The sequence below is a fragment of the Rhinolophus sinicus genome, chromosome 14, assembly GCF_057876585.1.
Source record: "Rhinolophus sinicus isolate RSI-liver-muscle chromosome 14, RSI-T2T, whole genome shotgun sequence".
Taxonomy (NCBI): Eukaryota; Metazoa; Chordata; class Mammalia; order Chiroptera; family Rhinolophidae; genus Rhinolophus; species Rhinolophus sinicus.
Genome location: NC_142514.1, coordinates 182,557,069 through 182,576,265, shown reverse-complemented (window position 1 = coordinate 182,576,265; position 19,197 = coordinate 182,557,069). Strand labels below are relative to the sequence as shown.

The following is a 19,197-nucleotide window of genomic DNA, read 5'->3' as shown; positions in this document are numbered from 1 at the left end:
CAAACTGATATTCCAACTTGTTGTCTAGATTGTGCTTTTCCTTGGACTGTAGGGGACTGAGCGTTGATCTTGTTTGACTCTCTGGCAACTCCAGGAAGATGGGGTTAAGCACGGAAATTTGCCCAAGGATTTGCATCCCTCATGAATGTAATCTGAATTCTGGTGAAGGTCAAGATCAGGGGTGCAGGCACAGGCCCAGCATCTGGGCTGGAAACGTATCTGAGGTCAGAGGGACCATACCAGGGATTCACCCCTCTGTATGACTTCTGCAAAGTGGTGTTATTAGGAATGCAACCACGGGTAGAGGTCTCCATCCATTGCCCGAGACTGGCTTCATCATTTATTCATCAATATTTATTGAGCATGTACCACCTACAAGGCCCACTGTGATGGGCAAGAAAGCCATGCTATGGAAACATTTGCCCTCCAGGAGGTAAGTCACACATGGGGGAGAGAGCTTTAATTGTGTAAGGCAGGAAAGAGTAAATGCCTAAAGAGTAGAGCACAGTGAGTTCTGGAATTTCCTCAAGGGCAAGTGCGTGGGATGACCAGAAACAGAAAAAAATGTCACCGTAACCCTACAAAGACACAGTGTTCTCAGGTGAAACAAGAATAAAAAGAGATTTTAAGGGGCAGAGTCAGGGGTGAGAAAGGAAGCAAGTTCCTCCTTTGGCCCCTGGGAGCAGTTTCTCCTGACTGTCTAGATTCTTGATGCTGACAGCTGCTGATGGTCGGGTTTCTTCCAGGAGCCCCAGCCCTGGTTTGTGGGTGACTCTTTGTCATGGGCTGGCAGAGCCACCATGGTCCTCGGCCAATCTTGTCCCCAGTCAGCACCAGGAGAAGCCGTGGGGGCTATGACACAGGCTGAGGTGCTGCCAGCAAGTGCCAGGCCCTTGGCAGCTTAGATGGTTTCTATGAGGGGAGAAGCTCCCAGTTGCTGAAGAGAAATGTCTTCTTTCTTCCCTTTTTCATCCTTCCTGGGAAGGCCTTCTTTAACTCTGTGGAAATGAAAAGGCAAATGGAAAATGACATGGAAAGTTAGGAGGGAGGTGGTGGGTGCATGATGTTCAAGGGTTTGTTTGCACAGCATGTGTCTCCACTCTCCCAAAGTCCCCTTTTTGCTCCATTCCTAAGGTCTCACAGGTGGCAGAGGCTGGCATGGCTGGTTAGAACCAGACTTGGAAAAGCTGCAGAATCTAAGAGTTTTCCAAGGAGGACCTGAAGCCAAACGCACCCAAGGTCACCCAGCCAGGCTTGACTCGCCATGGGCGAGGGGCACCAGCAAAGACCCTGGGAGTGGGCATCACCAGTGCCCTTCTCCCAGTGCCCTACGTAGAGTCAGCCATCCCAGTAGGCAGGGGTAGAGGCGGAGGGTCAGAGTCAGGGGAGGGGCGGGCTGGGAAGTCCCCTGGTATGGTCTGAGGGCTGCCTGCCCCTAGAGCTTTCTGTCCTTGACCAGGTCCAATTTGGCCTTTTTCTCTTTTAACCCTCTGGTCTTTGAAATGATTCGTATTTCGGTCTCTTTTAGTTAACTGTATCGTGGTATTGTACAGACTAGGAATTGTTTGTTCCCCTACCAAATAATCAGTTTTCAGGATCTTCTTGTTTTAATCATTTCCCTATCTTGCTAATTTCTCTTGTCTACTTTTAGCTGGTTCCATTTTTAGAACTTTTTCAAAGTTCAAAACGTTTTATCAGTGTTTTTAGTCTTACCTTTTAACTCTCCTGTTTTTAGCCTTTTAGTTTAATTAAGCCATTTTCTCTCTGTGTTATTATTTCTTAACATAATCACAAAGAAACATTTCTCATTCTAATGTCCCACACTGTCTTCCTGACTGTCGTTTTGGTTCTTTCAGTTTGTGGGTTTTACCTGTTGTGTGCCTATGGGTGAGGGCTGAGAGGCAGAGCCTGTTTCACCCCAGTTCTCTTTAATATGTTTCCCACCCTTTTCAAAGATGGTTTCTGAAAACCCAGAGCCAGACATTCTCCGGATTCAACACTTTTTAAAAACTCATCAAATGATCAAAAAGATGAGAAAAGCTGACCCTTTGTGTGACCTGAAAGCCATAGTCTTCATTTTAAATGTCTGAAATATAATGAAATTAGCATTTAAAAAGTATTTGGGGGCATTCAGTTATCTCAGTGGGTTGGAGAGCGGTGCTCTTAACAACAAGTTTGCTGGTTCAATCCCCACATGGGCCACTGTCAGCTGCACCCTCCGCAATTAGACTGAAACAACTACTTGACTTGGAGCTGATGGGTCCTGGAAAAACACACTTAAATAAATAAAAAAGTTAAAAAAAAAAAAGTACTTGGTCAGCCATGTAACTGGTGCTCACCATGGGTAGAAGGAGGGTGGTAGGAGGTCTTAGCCAGCTAAGGGCCTGGGCTTTGGCCTTGGTGGAGAGCTTAAAGGCTGAAAAGCTATCCCCCCACCCCTCACCTCCCCAGGCACCCCCTAACAGTGGGAGGAGCACCATGGAAGGTCACTGATTGGAGCCTTGGCACTTTCTCCAGGCCAGGCACCTCTTTTCTGGGTCTTCTCACCATCTTGGCAGGCTTTAAGGAGCCATTGCCTCATCCAGATCCCTTCCCTAGCTTCTAGGCCTTAAAGGGGGAGCTGCCCTGTGCCTGGAAAAACACCTAATTGAAATCTCATGCATTTTTAACTTGTGTGCCTCTTCCCCCTGATGACTAAAGAAAACCTGCACAATATATATAATTTGGAGATAGTTTTTAAAATGTAAAGCAGCCAGGAAAAAACAAAAGGTCATCCATACTTTGAAGCAACCCCTGTTACCATTTTAGCATATTTCTCTATTTCTTGACACAATTAGGAAAATATACTAAGTAATTATAATATACTGTTAAACAGTATATTGTAAATATTCCCCAGGTCATTAAAAACTCTTCATCAACAAAATTTTTAGCTATTACACAATAAACTGTTGGATAGTTGGAGAAGTTCACATTTTTTCCTGGTACATTAAGCATTGTGATGAATATCCTTATAAATAAACTTTGTCCACATTTCAGATTATTTTCTTAAGGCAGTTTCCAGGAAATGTCATTGCTGCTTAGAAGAATATGAAAAATTTTATAGCTCATGATCAGTAATGCCAAAGAACCTTCCAGAAAGGATGCAGGGGCATTTCTTTCCCCTACCCATATATCTTCTGCATTTATTATTACTATGTTTTAAAACCTTTCCTTATTGAATATTTAAAAACAACATCTCCCTGTTTTAATTTGTATGTCTTTGATGATGACTGATGTAGACATTTTTCCTCACTTTGTTTCTTATTGGCGTTTCCTCCTTTGTGAATGTTCTGTCTTTACACAAAAGGACTTTTTGAATAGGGTGAGTCAGCTGTTCTTTTGCTATATGGCTCCAACAAACTGGGACATAAGCTCACTGGGGCTGACCCCAGGACCACACCAGGCATTCAGACCATTTTGAGGAAACAGTATCTGGTCTTGTGATTAATGAAGGATCCAGCAATTTACTTAGAAATAAATTATTTACAAATGGAGTTTTGTCAGCCTATGAAATAAATCTGGGGGAAGTCCACTTTTATCTTTACCTCAGGAACCAACGTTATCGGTATATTAGAGCTAATCCCTCTTGGCTTGCTGCCATCTTGGGGATTGGTAACTCGAACCTTAGAAAAGGGTCATTTTGTTCTCATCTTAATCCTTGACAACCCAGCCCTGTGACTGGCACTTGTAATTATTCGATGAGGTTAGAAATTGAGAAAAAGGAGATGGGCTGAGGAGTTCTTGAATTCTTATTGTCCAGAGACCTGAAACTCCATCTGACCAGTTCATGAGAGGCTCTCTCTCACCTCCCTTTCCTCAGCGTCACCATTTCCTACCAGACTAAAACAAGTCGAGGCTTTTCTGTCTCACGTTCGGTTGGACAGGAGCTGTGGAGAAGAACCCCAGACAGGTTCTAGAAGAGACCCGTGGACCAGAACCCCTGAGAATCATGTAGGGGCATACCAAATGTGTATCTGATTATAACACTGTCCGGGGAGCTAAAAGTCTTAACTGCAAGGAGTCCTTACGGCTGTTGGAACACATGAGCATAATCACAGAGCATGCATTTTTCATGGGGTGATAAAAACTGGTTCTTGGGGTGGGGGGCAAAAAAATCTGAGATATTACAATGGTTTGTGGCCTTCCAGAGAACCAAAGGACACGGACAGATATACAGTGCATCTGTGGTATTCAAATGTTATTGGGAGGGTGGGGTGTGACTAGGAAGAAATATATAAAAGGCCCCATAGTGGGAGGTGGGGGTGGATGAGAATGTAACTGTCTGGAGCAACTGCCCTAAACGCCCAGACCCAAGGCCCCATTTAGGCTGAGATTTAATAATGCCAAGGGGACAGATAGATCTTTGAAACATAGTCATCAGACCACATTAATCCCTTCCTTCAAGCCCTGCAGTGGTTTCTCTCCTCACTGAAAATGAAAGTCCAAGTTGTCTTTATGGTCTCCAGGGCTGCCCCTGCCCACCACACCAGCCTCATTTTTCAAGTCCTCGCCCGGCTGTCACTCCGCTCCCCCCAACTCTCTGGGGCCTCAGGGGGCTTGCGTAGGCTGTTCCCTCTTCCAGGGACACACATCCCTTCTCAGCCGGGCTAACCCCCTCCTCCTTTAAGTCTAGAGGCATTCCCATCCCCTCAGTTATTCTCTCTTCATTACACATTTATTTGTGTGTATTTGTCCTCTATGTGTCTCTCACTCCTAAGTTCCAAGAGGGCAGAGAGCACATCTGTTTTGTTCACTCTACATCCCGCACTTAGCACTGTGTCTGGTACATAGTAGGAATTCAGTAAGTAATAACTGAACACATGAATTCGATTTCAAAAAGCCTAAACACCGGGTAAAATCCTTGGCCTCCAGCTCTGCAAAAGCTTCCCAAGCAGCATCACAAATCTCACCAACTCGCTCGCAAACAGGGCTCCATCTGGAAGTGCTCTTGCTGGAAATAAAGTGGCCTTTATTTCCCCAGGCTGTCGGCCCATTCTACTTCTAAATAAGCACCACGGTCTGTATCTGCTTTACCTGGTGACATAGCTGGTTTGGGCTGTGACCAGCGGGATATAAAAGACCTCTCAGCAAACTTGTGCCTTGGCTTCTCTGATGACATAAGCTATCTCACATTCACCTTGATGGCTTGTGATGCAGAGATGAAATACATCCTGGGGACCAAGAGAGAACCCCGGGGGGTGCACCTGGGTGCCCCAAGCCTTCCTGACTTTTGCCTGTTTTTTTTTCCCCTCCTACTGTTTTATAACCTTTGTCTGACGAAAGCCTTAGATAAGTGTGTTCTGTGGAGTCTTGTCAGCCTTTCCACTTACAAAACCCTGTGTAATTGCTGGAGTGGTGAAAATCAAAGAACCAGCCTGAAAGAGACATGACAACTAAATGCCACTTGTGATTCTGAACCAGATCCTCCTGCTTTTATAGGGTGTTGTTGGGGGTGGGTGGGGCAGGGGTGGTTGGATGAGGTCTGAGGATTACATGGCAGTCATATGCCAACATGAATGTTCCGAGTGGGTGGCATATTGTGGTTATGTAGGAGAATATCTTTAGTTGGAGTAAATACACATGAAAGCATTTGGAAGAGATGTCAACAACTTTCTCACATATGGTTCAGAAATAAAGCTTTTTCTGGCACTAGAGCTTTTTCTGTACATTGGAGATTATTCCAAATCACACTCACATACGCATATACAATTTTAAAAAGAAGCAATAAAAAGCGATACAAAATATGGACTACTTGGCAATATTTGTTGAGCTTAAGAGCTTCCCGCACTGTGGATGTCAATTAGTTTTTCAGCTTGTGTAAACGCTTCCCCACCCGCTGGGAGGAATGGACGCCGAACAGGACCAACTCCAGCAGACTCGTGAGAATGAATTGGCCATTACCAACTACTATAAACGTTTTAATTATTCTTACTAAATAGTCTCAAAATTTTAATTGGTTCATATTCAGTAGCAGCATAAAGTAGTTTTACAATAAATTGATCCTGGCAGGATCAAAGGAAGCTATGTTACCTAAAACTAAAATTTAATTTGGCATTAACGGGATGCTTTTATAGCCAGGGTAAGCAAATCTGATTTTTAAAATGCACAGGCCAGACCATGACAGTGGTTGTCTGTAATATTGGGGGAGGGCAGTTCTCCAAACATTTTTTCATGTACTTGGGTTTCTCAGGCAATATCTCAGAGTACGTCCAAGCAGGCTGTGAATGGGGTTATTGACAAATATCTCCCCAGCACCTGGGCCTACATCTGTGGGATGAGTGGGAGTCAAGCCAGTAAAGAACAGAGGGAGGAGCATTCCAGACAGAACAATCTTATGGGCTGATGGGCGTGGGGGTTGGGGGGGGAGGAGAGGTGGGCAGGAGTCAGATCCCTTTTATCAGATTTCAGATTTGATTCTCAGTGCCCCAGGGAGGCAATGCAGGGCTCTGAGGAGGGGGTGACGTGCTTCTTTATACGATAAGCCTTTCACATGAAGTGCTGTATAGAGAATAAAGTGGGGAGGGACAAGGCGGATCTGGGGCTCTCGTAGCTGTCCAGACAAAAGATAATGGTGACCAGGAAGAGGGGGATGGCCACGGAGGTGAAGAGGGATGGGCAGATTCAAAATATATTTTGGAGCAGAACTGACAGGACTTGTCAAGGAATAGATCCTTGGTCTGTGTTGAGTCCAGCCTTTGTCCATGGCTCAGGTTAGACGTGCGATGTTCATGGAGGGTCATTTTTAAGAGTTTTAAACACAGTCCCCCCGTATAGGCCTCCTGGCATAGACAGGTTCAGCTGTGGGATCAAGCTGGACTCTCAGAGAAAGCTATAGATTTGGGCCCTGTTACCTTCCTCACCCCTGCTCCCCAAGACTAAGCATCTTCACTGAGCCCACTGCTGCTGAGAAATGCTTCAAGAAACCACATGAAGTCCCCTCTGGCACTTATTTAAGAAACACTGTCAAGGACTTTGCTGTCACCTTACCGAGTCATCTCTTTAAGCAGACCCACGAGAAATTTCTTCCAGTGCTAAGTAAAGCTTCCCTGTCCCCAAGGAACTGGTATTCTTTTTCCTCTCTGACAATAAGAAAAAAGTCATTAACAGGCTCCCCCTCACTGTTGCCAGGGAGCTCTGAACCAAGTTCAAAGCCACAGCAGCTACATGGGCCTGCCTTTGCTTCAAACTGCGGCCCCTCTCCTCCCTCAAACCGTCACCCCCACTCCTCTGCCAGGCTTCACATCAATGCACCTTCTTATTATTCCCAATGTACAATTGATTCCTGCTTCTACTGCACTATTTATCGATGGGTCTGTTCTTGTGCAAAGCTAAGCCTCTGCAGATGAAGGTGAAAGGCATGGCTGGTCGCCCTCGCACAGTTCTCACTGGCCCTGCCACGATGACATGACAACGTGTTAGCAGCAGCTGGAGGACACTCTCTGCCTCTCAGTTGTTTCACAGGAGCTGCAGCTTGTTTGGCCACCCCTCCCCCACACCGCGCCCAGAGGCCCCTCACCTTCTCTCCATTGCTACGATGGTCTCCACCAGGGGTGCGTCGCGGGTCTCAGCCAGGAAGCAAACAGCCAGACCAGCCAGGATCGGGGTGGCCCCGAAGCCTACAGGTGGCAGGACAGCGCTGAACTCCCCTACGGCGGTGATCAGGGGTGCCACCAGGCCCCCAAGGCGGGCGTTGACTGAAGCGAAGCCCATCCCCATCTGCCTGTTGGGAGTGTGGGCAGGTCAGTGGCCGTGGCCTGGACACCCCCAAAGGGCTGGCAATGCCGGGGGGCAGGGCAGAAAGGAGAGAGGGGTCCTGCTTGGGCAAGCCCAGCAGGTGTCCACCAGAAGTGCCAGGGGCTCTCCCCTGCCTCCCCCAGGGCACCCACCTGATCTCCGTGGGGTACAGCTCTCCTGTGAACAGGTACACGCAGATGAAGGAGCTGGCCAGGCAGCCTTTGCCCAGTGCTGCCTGGGCTGTCCGCAGGGTCTGCATACCTGGTGGCGGGGACAGAGCCCAAAAGGGGAACAGGGAGGCACAGGTGGGTAGTGGTGGGAGTAGGGGACTCAGGAGGGGAAAGGGTGGGAGGAGGAAGCAGGAGGAAGCTTAGAGGGGTGTGATGGGCAGAGCCATGGTGGGCAGAGAGCCCAGAACCAGGAGAGAGAGAATCAGGATTTCTACCATCTCAAATTCCCACCTGGGACCCGGAAGTGCCCACACTGTCCTTCTCTGACCTCTGCCTCCTTCCTGTCTGTGGGGACAGAGCCCCAGAGAGCAGTTTCCAGGCTCTCGGCCTCACGTGGAAAGGTACTGGCTCAGGTATGAGATAGCCATCAGCTGTAACCGGTTAGCCATTAGCTACTAATATAACTGCCGTGGCTATGTTGAGGGGTTGGTTGGCTGGCAGAGACACGAACTGCGGTTTGCGGCTAGCAAGTGCGGTTAGCAAGCGGATTACATTGCGGATCGTGTTGCTCTTACTTCCTGTGTCTCCAACCCAGCCGCCATTGAGAATACAGTGGTATGGCTCCCCTATCTATGGCTCCGTGGTTGTTCTTTTTTGGCCTCACCATATCCTGCGTTCTTATACGGGGAGCAGGAGCAGAGTCCCTGCACGACACAGTCTTATTTTCATCTGTCACTAAGTCCTGCTGGGGAGTCAAAACAAGCTTTGGGGTTAGGCTTGGGTTCAAATCCCAGCTCTGACCCAGCTGAGTGACCTCGGTCACTAGTAACCTCTCTCAGCCTCTCTGTGCTCATCTGTAAAAATGAGGAAAATACCAGCACTTGCTTCACGGGCTTGTCATAAGGGTGACACGATGTCATGAGTGCAAAGTGCTCAGCGCTCATGCAATGTTTGCTGTTACCACCATTATTAACACGCGTGTCAGGCTGCTGGTTATAAACAGCACAATCCCAGTGCCCATGTCCAACAGCGGGCAACAGTCAAGGAATCTATGGCGTGGCCTCTGGGCTTGATGGCAGCTCTGGCCGCACATTGGAAACAGAAGGGGAGATTTTATAAAGCACCCACACCTGGGCCCTACCCATCTCCATTATATCAAAGCCTCTTGGGGCTGGGCTCAAGTTTGGGTAATTTTAAAGTTCCCCAGGAGAGTCTAAAGTGAAGCCAGAATTGAAAAACACCACTCTAGATGAAATATCATATAATAATATAAAGTGAGGGTCATGAAACGTTTGTACTAACATGGAAAAGCATGTGTGTATATATATGTATATAACATATATAACATGTGAAAATGGAAACATACTACATATATACACATATATACACATAATCCCTTTTCTGTTAGTTATTGTATATTTACACATAGTAATATCTCAATTATGTCAAATACAAAACTATAAATAGGAAAAAGATTGGAGGAAAATATGTCAAAATACCAATAGTGATAGTCTATCCATTTTACAGGGAGGAACTGAAGCACAGAGAAACCAGACACCCTGCCCACGGCCATGGTGGCAGCTGGGGTCACAGCTGGGGCCCTCAGCTCAGCACGCATTCTAGGATATTGATATTTGACCTTGGCTTCTTGCTGAAATCACTGGACAGTTTTTTAAATACTGAGGATTAGGTCCCACTGCTGAGACTACCGTGTTTCCCTGAAAATAAGACCGGGTCTCATATTAATTTTTGCTCCAAAGGACGCATTAGGGCTTCTGTTCAGGGGATGTCATCCTGAAAAATCCTGCTAGGGCTTATTTTCTGGTGAGGTCTTATTTTCGGGGAAACACGGTCACTGCATTGGCCTGGAGTCCCTGGGCATTGAGAGTTGTCAGAGGTCTCCAGGTGCTAATAATTCCAGGCAGCTTCGCAAACCATTGTTCCAGGACCTGAGGCTGAGGTTCAAACTTGAATCTCTCAACCCTTGAGATGCTGCAGGGTCAGACTCCCAGTGGACACAAACCAGCCAGCCCTTCGGTTCTCCAGTTGTTTGTATGCATCAGTCTAATCTCCCTGACCAGATGGTAAGTGCTTTGAGAGCAGACTCATGTCCTTTGTAGGGTCGCCACCATGACGCTGATGCTGGGCGCTGAGTGCCTAATTAAAACTCTCCTAACTGACATTCTCTTTCCAGATCCGGAAAAATGTCTCTCAGCCTCATTCCCTTGTTACATTTGTTGTCCAGCAAACCCCAGAGGCTCCCCGATGGTAATGGCAGAAGCGGGTGGCTCACCTTCCGGCACAAACACATTGGCAATCACCATGAGCCCGGCCAGGATGAGGAAGGAGGCCACGGTGGCTCGGCGGCCCACATAAATCATGGTGGCGGTGGCCACCAGCATGGCTGGAATGTCTATGACCCCGAACAGGACCTGCACCACGTAGATGCTGAGCCCAAACTTCTGCAGGTCCATGGCCAGGCCGTAGTAAGCCATGGAGTTGGAGAACCTGGGAGAGGTGGCAGGATAGTCTGTGTCAGAGTGAGGGACAATCCCACATTTCCAGTGCACTGGGGACAGAGCCCCAAACGCAAATCAGAGAACAGACTCTTTACCTGAGCGTTTCCCTGGGCCAGGTGTGGGGTCACAAGTCTGAACTTTTAGTCCTCACAAGGACCTTAAGGGCAGGGGCTTCAGTAGGAAGCTAAGGCATGGGAGGCCAGCTGACTTGCTCCAGGTGACCCGGGAGTCTGGTCGACCCTAGCCCAGCTGGTTACCACTAAAGAGAGGACTGGGGTCTGCTCAAGAGAACAGATGGTTTATAGCCTGCATTCCCTGCTTCGTAAATACCAACCCCTGTTACCGTGTTTCCCTGAAAATAAGACCTAGCCGGACAAGAGCTGATTGTCTGGCTAGGTCTTATTTTCGGGGAAACATGGTATTTAAATATCTAGGACATCCTATCAAAATGAAATGGTTTTTGTTTTATTTTGGTTTTAATTAGCCCCTTCACTTGGGATCTGTGAGCTTCCAGTCTGTGCTAACAGGTAGGCGTTGCCTTAGTATTTTTGTCCATTTCACATCTTCATGCCTATCTATGTAGGAGTTCCTTCCTGCTCACCTGCAAACTCTATTAACCATCTTTTGAAACTCACCTAAAGGGCATCTCCTGTGTGAAGCCCTCAGCAGTCCCACTCAGGAGGACTGTTATTAGGACACTTGTCATACATCATGGAAATTATTGTTTCCTTGTTGTCCCCTTCTGGACCCATAAGAGTTTTTCCAGAGTGGGACAGACACTTCCCAGAATCCCCTGGACATCCCCAAGGGCATATCAGGATGAGACATACATTTTAGAAAAGCGGTGCAGGTGATTCCAATAGGTGCCCCTATCCAGGTGAGACCCACTGCCCAGATGTGGGGTCCCTAGGTCAGCATGGATGTTTCCTCTGTGACCATATCTCAGCACCCAGTAAAGGGCCAGAGGACCCTGGAGAACAGGTTTGGAGCAGGATTGAATTCACAAGGCTCACCTCCTCATTGCATTAAGCATATTTAAGAGTTACTCAGTGGGGACAAAAGATGTGTCCTTTTCTCAGGGCAAAGATTGGGCATGAGCCCATCACCTACCAGACCACCATGAGACAGCACGTGACCTTGCGGATGGCTGGGGTTCGGAAGAGGTCCAAGACTGAGTTGGAGGTGCGGACACTTGTAAACTCACTCTGAATGTAGGAGTTCACCACCTGGGCAAGGAAAGTTTGATCAGGGGAAGAGAGGGATCTGGGACCCTATTTCCCTGCTGGGTATCCCTTCATCCGTGGAGAGGAGGGCCATGGTCAAGGTCTCTGGCAAGATGGCTGGCCCTAATCTCCTGTCCATCCTGGGACTGATGGCCCTCAACGGGCTATTTCCAGGGCCTTGGGATGAAGCAGAGGCTCCAACATGAGTCCCAAGACTCCTGAGCTTCCTCTTGATTAGGCTGAAATAATTACCTGTGGTTCCAGCGGGACCCTCACACACTAGTCCTGGTAGAGACTCGGAGACAGTCTTGACCAAAGGTTACGAGGAGGGGTTCTGCCACTTCCCACTGTGGGTTCTTAGGCAAATTACCTGACCCATCCAAACTTAAGTTTCCTCAGCAGCAAAAATAAGACCTTAAATAAGGTTGTGTACATAAAGCCCTTAGCATATGCCGACCATGGGGCTCGATAAACGGTACTTATTTATAATAAATGGTAACTGTCTTATCACAAATAGTATTTATAATAAGTGGCATTTTTATTTTTGGTTCTTGAATAATTTCATTCTATGATCTCTATTTTAATATTTTCATTGCTTTTATTATTTTATTTAAATTTCAGCTGCATGTCAATGTGAGTTGAGTTAGTTCCCATTGCACAGAATAGTCTGATGAACAAAGCACTGAAATTTTTTATCCCAGATCACACACCCATCCAATGATTAAACATCCTTGCCACACAGGAACTCTTCCCACTCTATTTATTCCCAGCCTCTTCACCTGGATGGCGGGTGAGTCCTGAGAAGTCACCAGCACATCTTGAGGCCACCAGCAAAACTGAAAACTACTCTTCCTTCCAGCCATCGACCTACCTTCTGGGTCAGCCTTTCCCCTTCCTCCTTCTTCCCGTTCATGGTTGCCACCTTCCGCAGGTTCTGCACAGCTAGCTGGGCCTTGCCATGAAGGAGGAGCCATCGGGATGACTCTGGCAGCCACCTGGAACGAAGGGGACGATAAAGAATGACCCAGGGCTGGGTGGAGCTCACTCCATTCCCCAAACTCAAGTAGCCTTCATTTACCTTCTTTCAGACCATCACAAAGGTGAATGTCCCGTGTCTGCAGAATCAGGGAGACTGGAGTATGTACCGGCTTCCCTTTTGCGTATAACTAAGGGTACTCAGAGACTACATGGGATCTGGGACTTCCACAAATCTGGTTTTGAATCTAATTCTGACCCCGGTGTATGGCCTTAAATAAAGCATGGACCCTCCCTGGGCTGAGCCTTAGTTCCCCTCCTATAAAATGCTGTGGGGTTGTTGTGAGGCGCAAAGGAATTGATGAAGGTAAAAGCACTCGTATGTTCTGGAGCCCATGCTAACGTCAAGGATTTTACCAGAGCTCCCCCATAGCCATGTGTGTACTCGGCAGCCCGTGGCCCCACCACATGCAGCAGGCCCCGGTCAGTGCACAGACCAAGCCTCGCAGAGGGAGAGGTGAGGGCTCAGTCACACGGAGGCACCCTCGCCCACCCACTCTGCTCAGGACATACCAGGAATAGAGGAAGAAGATGAGGAAAGGAATAGAGACAGCAAACTGCAGCCAGCGCCAGGGGCGGATCAGGTATGCCACTCCGGCCAGGATAAGCTGACCCAGGGTGAAGGAAAACCCCAGCAGGACCCCCGCCACGGTCCGGCCCCGGGTGGGCATCCATTCCACGACTGCGAAGAAACCACAACAGGCTTAGTGCACGCATTGCTCAGGCGGTTGTTTAATTCACCTGTCCCCTCTATAATGACGGTGGCCACTTGAAATTAATTACCTTAGAGACTCACTGAGACATAGGCAAAGTTGTCCTGAGCTCACTCCTTACACCCAGGTAAATTCCAGGTGGACCAAAGACCCAAATGTAAACAATGAAACCACAAAAATATTAGGAGAAATCATTGTAGATTTTTTTTTTCAATTTTAGAGTCAGGAAAGGCTTTTCTAAGAATTTCACAAAACCCAAAGCAATAAAAGGAAAGATCAAGAAACTTGATTTTACAAAAATAAGAAATGTCTGTATAAAACAAACAAACGAACAAACCACCATAAGCAAAGTCATAATGCCAGCAAAAAAGAAAGAAAGAAAAACTGCAAATCAAATACCGTGTTTCCGCAAAAATAAGACCCAGCCAGACAATCAGCTCTAATGCATCTTTTGGAGCAAAAATTAATATAAGACCCAGTCTTTATTTTACTATAAGAGTGGGCCTAATATAATATAATATAATATAATATAATATAATATAATATAATATAATATAATATAATATAATATAATATTAGACCGGGTTTTATGTTAATTTTTGCTCTCAAAGATGCATTAGAGCTGATGGTCCAGCTAGGTCTTATTTTTGGGGAAACATGATAACAGATAAAGGGAAAATTTTCCTAATATTGGAAGAGTTCTTACAAATCAGTAGGAAAACAACCAATAAGCCAAAAAAAAAAAAAAGAAAAAAAGAAAGAAAGAAAGGGCAAAGGATGTTAACAGTTGGTAGAAATGGAAATATAATAAATATAATGGCTCTTAATTGCATGTTTTTTGGGTTTTTTTTGGTGAATAGTGAAACTTGGAAACAACCTAAATGTCCATCCATGGGGCGCTGGTAGATAAATCATGGAGCACTCTTACAAGGCAACCATAATAAACTGATGAGGACGCTTCTTTCCAGTGAGCGGCCAGCTCACGCGTCCAGTCTGTCAGCAAGTCCTGTTGCTTCTACCTACAGAATGGAGCCAGCATCTGAGCCCTTCCTGTCTCCTCCGCTGCTATACCCTGGCCCAAGTCAGCCTCGCCTCTCACTGGGTGACCACAGGAGCCTGGGAACTGGTCTACCTGCTTCTGTTGTTGGGCTGCATGGCAGCCAGAGGGATCCTGACAAATGCTAGGTCAGATCAGAACATTCCTCACCTCAGCTTAGGGCCCTCCAGAGTCTCATTCAGAGGCAAAGCCAAAGTTCTGAAATGGCCACAAGGATCTACCCTCTGCCCCCAATCTCCCTGACCTGATCTGTCACCCTCCCCTCAGCTCTGCTCCAGCCATACGGACCTCCTTGCTCTTGAGCCCACTGGGCACACTCTCCCCTTAGGGCCTTTCCTGGAATGTTCCTTCCCCGAGCCATGCACTCCCTTACCCCCTTCAGGCTTTGCTCAAAGTGACCCCCTCTCAGTGTTGCCTTTTCCTGACCACTCCAATGTAAACTGCACTTTCCCCTTCATCGCAGACATTCTTGTTCCTTTTCCAGGCTTTAGTTTCCTCTCTAGCATGTATGACCTTTTTTTTTTTTTTTTTTAAATTAAAGTTTATTAAGGTGACAATTGTTAGTAAAGTTACATAGGTTTCAGGAGTACAATTCTGTAATACATCATCTATATCTCACATTGTGTGTTCACCATCCAGGGTCAGTTCTCCTTCCATCACCATATATTTGAAACTTATCACCTTCTAACATAATATATAACTTTGTTTTTGTGTTGTTTGTCATTTGTCTTCCCACATAAGAACATGGACTCTGCTTTGTTCACTGCTGCCTCTCAGCACTTAGGACCGCGCCTGGCACGTGATGGTGGTGGTGGTGATAGTGGTGTGTGTACGTGTGTATAGGGTGTGTGTGTTGTGTGCATAGGGCTGTGTGTATGTAGGGTGTGTGGGGGTGGGCAGGTCTCTGCCATGGAATTGAGGAGTCACTACCTTTGCAGCCCGGGTGAACCCTGCCCTCTTGGGAGCCACATAATCTCAGAGCTTCCTGCAGCCCTGGGGACCGCTGTGTCTCACCTCACTTCTGTGTCCCCACACTGAGCCTAGCACACAGTAGGTGCTTAGTAAGTGGTTATTGTTGACTAACTCACACAGGAAATAAACCCAACCCTCTCAGCTTACAAATGGCGAACCACAACCCAGGGTCCATGGCTCACTGCTGAGGGCCCAGCTCTCCCAAGACCCCGGTGGGAGGTTCTGAGTTAAGGTCAGTGGATGAGAATCCCACGCAATGAAACAGGTAAGAAGTCTGATGGTGGGGCTGCCAAGTCCCCTTCCATGAGCCCCCTCCCCTCCGCCCCCTCCTTGGCTGGACTCACCCAGAGACAGGGAGTTGAGGATGATGCCGGAGAAGGTCATGCCCATCAGGAACCGGAAGACGCAGTAGGCAACGAAGGAGCTGAAGTATGCCGTAGCCGACCCGGAAACCGCCAGCTGCAGGTACGACCAGACCAGGGGGGCCTTGCGGCCCAGCCTGAACCAGGCCATGGGCACAGTGTCAGGGTTCCCCTCGGGGGTAGTTGAGGGACGGTGAAAGGAAGCTCCCCGGCTACTGCCCCCCGAAAGCCACTCTTCCATAACAGAAACGCTCATCTGCCGGGACTCAGGCACTGAAGGTGGAGGATGGTCAGAGAGGGAGAAGTGTGGAGTGGAACAAAATTGAAAATGAAGAGGTGTATTCCTTTACTCAAGGACTGTTTCTGCCCCTCTACCAAGCTCCCAATTTTCCAGGGTTGGGGACAGGCAGAGATTCTGCAAAGGTGCAGAAGCAGATGTAGAGGGTAGTGAGAGGGTCCCCTGAGTGACTTCCTGGTTAGAGGGAGGCCTCCAACCAGAACTCACAGGCGGCAAGCTCTTGGTGGGGCCTAGGCTGGAGGGAGTAGGACCCCAGGATCAAGTTTTCATTTGAACTGGTCATGCTGGGAGGCTGGAACAGGGCTTGTCACACTACAGAGAGGTCCAAGCTCAAGGTAGCAGGTTTATTACACTCTGGCCTTGGCACTGCCACATTTGTAAGTGAGGGTCCAGGAGGGCAGCATTTCTTCTCCACACACCCATGATACACTTATTCATTCATTCACTCATTCATTCATTCATTTACACAAAAGTTCATGGATCACCTCTAAGAGACAGGCCTGAACTGAGGACTGGTGACATACAAGACACTATGGATGAGATACAAGCTCATACCCAGAAAGACCAGGATGTGACATGTCACAGTGTCATACGGACTATGACAGAATTGCCCACTAGGGGCCTGAAGCCTGCAGCACACTCTAGGGTATGGGGTCTGGAGTCCCAGAGGGCCCCCCAGCACCTGAACTGACAATGGTGAGAGGAGAGGAGGGGAGGAAGAGATGGGAAGGAAGGAGAAATACAAGGGCAGAGAAGGAGGTGTGGGAGCTGACTCGGCAGAGCCCTGCATCATTTGCATTTCTTGAATGTCTCTCTAGAGGGGCCGTGGTCTGTCATTAGGGGCCACTACGGTTAGTTCTAGCTCATCCCTACAGTGGGGCACAGCACAGACAGTAGGGAAGATGGGAAAGCACTTTCTGAAGGAAAATGCAGAGGCCTCAGGGTGAGGAAAAAGCCAGGTACAGAACCACGCATGGCGTGCGCCAGCATTTGTAAAGAAAAGTGGGCCTGGAGCATATATACACATTTGTTTAGGTTGCATAAGATTGTAAATATCTCTGGCCAGGTACATAGAGACCAGGCTGCCTTCCAGAAGTTACTGGAGAGCGGGTAGAAGTGGCAGAGGGACGCTTCCCTACATACTCTTTAGTACCTTCTGGAATTTTGAACCATGTGAATGTATTACTCGTATATGTATTATCTATTTTAAAACATACGAATAAACATTAATAAAGAAAAATGAATGGAGGCTGGGGGCTTTCTGGCCCCCGCTGGGTGGTTGGGACCCTCGTCCCCAAAAGCTCACCTGTCTGCCAGGCTGCCAAACACGGCGGCGCCCACCAGTACCCCCGCCATGTAGATGGACTGAGCCAGGTCACGGAGGGTGCGAGCCTCACATACCAGATCCCACTGCAGGGGAGAGAGGGACGCTCCAGCCACAGCCTCGGGCAGCAGCCCCCCGCGCCACCCCGGCCCCCTCAGACCTCCATCACGATGGTGGATGGGAAAACGCTACGGTCGTAGATCCAGCCGTCCTTGCAGCCCTCTGTGGCCGCCCCATGGATGGAGGTGTTGGGGTTTAGGAGGGCCCACTGAGGCTCTGTGAAGCGTTGGCATGGCTCAGGGGCCCCAAGCTGGTCCAAGGGTATGGTGGCCCTCAGCCAGGCGCCCGAGTTGTTGGTGGCAGCTGCAGTGTGGTTGGTGGGGCCTTGGCAGTGGTGGCGGGGCACAGCGGCTGTGAAGTTCTGCAGGAAGTTGTGGCAGGCCAGCAGGCTGCAGGGCAGCAGCAGCAGGGCCGTGTAGATGAGCTGGAAGCGGCCCACGCCACCCAGGGCATCCAGCAGGTCTGCGAAGGCCATGGCCTCAGGCCTGACCCAAGGCCCAGCCTGCAGGGGCCTTAAGTAAAGGGGCTGGGTCAGAGCTCTGGGAGGTGGAGGAACAGTCCCAAGGTTGGGACCACAGATGCCCAGAGGGGTCCGGTTACACCTCACAGGAGGCCTCAGGTGTCCCCTGCAGGGATCCCCTCCCTGCAGGCCCATTCTCCTCATTTCTCTCAATCACTCACCTCTGGAGTTTGAACTGAGTGGTCCTAGAGGACCATCTAACAGCCCACTGCCCAGATCTGCCAGCCCAGTAGCCATGCCCATTACCCTCACTGGAGGACCCCAGCAGTAAATGCAGCCCCTTTCCTTTGAATGGGAGTTTGTGAGGGGGTAGGGCCCCAAGATCATCCAGACCCACGGCGTTCCAACTCTCTCACCAAACAAAACCCAACACAGAGAACTAAGACGGCGAGGCTGGTGCACCTGCCCCTACTTCTCCACCCGCCCCTCACGTCCAGCCCAGGCTCCCAGGAAGTGATGCCCACTCCCCTTGCTGATGAGGACACGGAGACCCCACAGGACGTGGCCAGGGACTCCCAAAGGCACACTGCAGGCTCAGGACATCCTACCCCAGGCCCTGTGCCAGCCTGTGGCGGGCAGATTCCTGGCCATCTGCCATTCAGGGCTCCATTGGGGGTTCCCAGCAGCCGAAGGCAGCACCCATCCCCCACACCTGGGTTTCGCTAGCCTTTGCCCTGCAGCTGCTGTCCTCATTTGTGGCTGTCCCTCAGCCCCACCATCCCATCTCCTCTGTCCTCACCTCAACCCACTCTTATCTCTGGTAAGAAAATCCAGGATCCCAGAGGGGGCAGGAGCAGCTTACATAAGCTGCAGGTGTCTGGGTCACAGGGGCACACCTCCCCCACCCACACATACAAAAGGACTTAGAGGAGGCTCTGTGCTCTGGGGAGCTTCCTGGGGAGGGGAGGGGTCAAGACTGTGCTAAGTAGGGGTTTGGGTTTCAGCCAGAGCCTCACAGGCAGGAGCATGTGAGGAAGGCAGGAGTCAGACCTTCGGGGCTGCTAGGAGGGCATGGAGGACCAATGGCAGGGCCACCTGGGACCCCAGCAGTGTGGCCCTGTCCCTGCAGCCAGGATCCCATCCTCCCCAACCTTCCAGAAGCCCAGGACTCCAACAAGGTTGCGAGCTCTGGGGCAGTGGCGAAGGGGGGACTGAGCGGGGTGGGTGTGAG

At 49.0% G+C, this 19,197-nt stretch overlaps 1 protein-coding gene across 1 annotated transcript; it reads right to left on the bottom strand.

Annotated features, from left to right (window-relative positions):
• Nucleotides 1-336: 336 nt before the first annotated feature.
• On the bottom strand, nucleotides 337-19,142 carry SLC22A20 (solute carrier family 22 member 20, pseudogene). The gene is made up of 10 exons (XM_019737657.3): nucleotides 17,607-19,142; nucleotides 17,429-17,532; nucleotides 15,807-15,961; nucleotides 13,234-13,402; nucleotides 12,557-12,680; nucleotides 11,573-11,688; nucleotides 10,237-10,451; nucleotides 7,926-8,034; nucleotides 7,556-7,759; nucleotides 337-998 (listed from the first exon to the last, which is right to left on the bottom strand). The coding sequence occupies exons 1-10, from the start codon at nucleotides 18,168-18,170 to the stop codon at nucleotides 902-904; spliced, it is 1,857 nt and encodes a 618-aa protein (XP_019593216.3). The 5' UTR covers nucleotides 18,171-19,142; the 3' UTR covers nucleotides 337-901.
• Nucleotides 19,143-19,197: the final 55 nt, after the last annotated feature.

What these genes read in the sequence shown, in the direction of transcription:
- SLC22A20 (XM_019737657.3), bottom strand. Translation starts at nt 18,170, where the DNA reads ATGAGGAGAATGGGCCTGCAGGGAGGGGATCCCTGCAGGGGACACCTG. An exon ending in CATCCACCATCGTGATGGAG is followed by an intron (nt 17,533 to 17,606) that starts GTCTGAGGGGGC and finishes TCTCCCCTGCAG; the next exon opens with TGGGATCTGGTATGTGAGGC. An exon ending in ATCTTCTTCCTCTATTCCTG is followed by an intron (nt 12,681 to 13,233) that starts GTATGTCCTGAG and finishes CCTTCGTTCCAG; the next exon opens with GTGGCTGCCAGAGTCATCCC.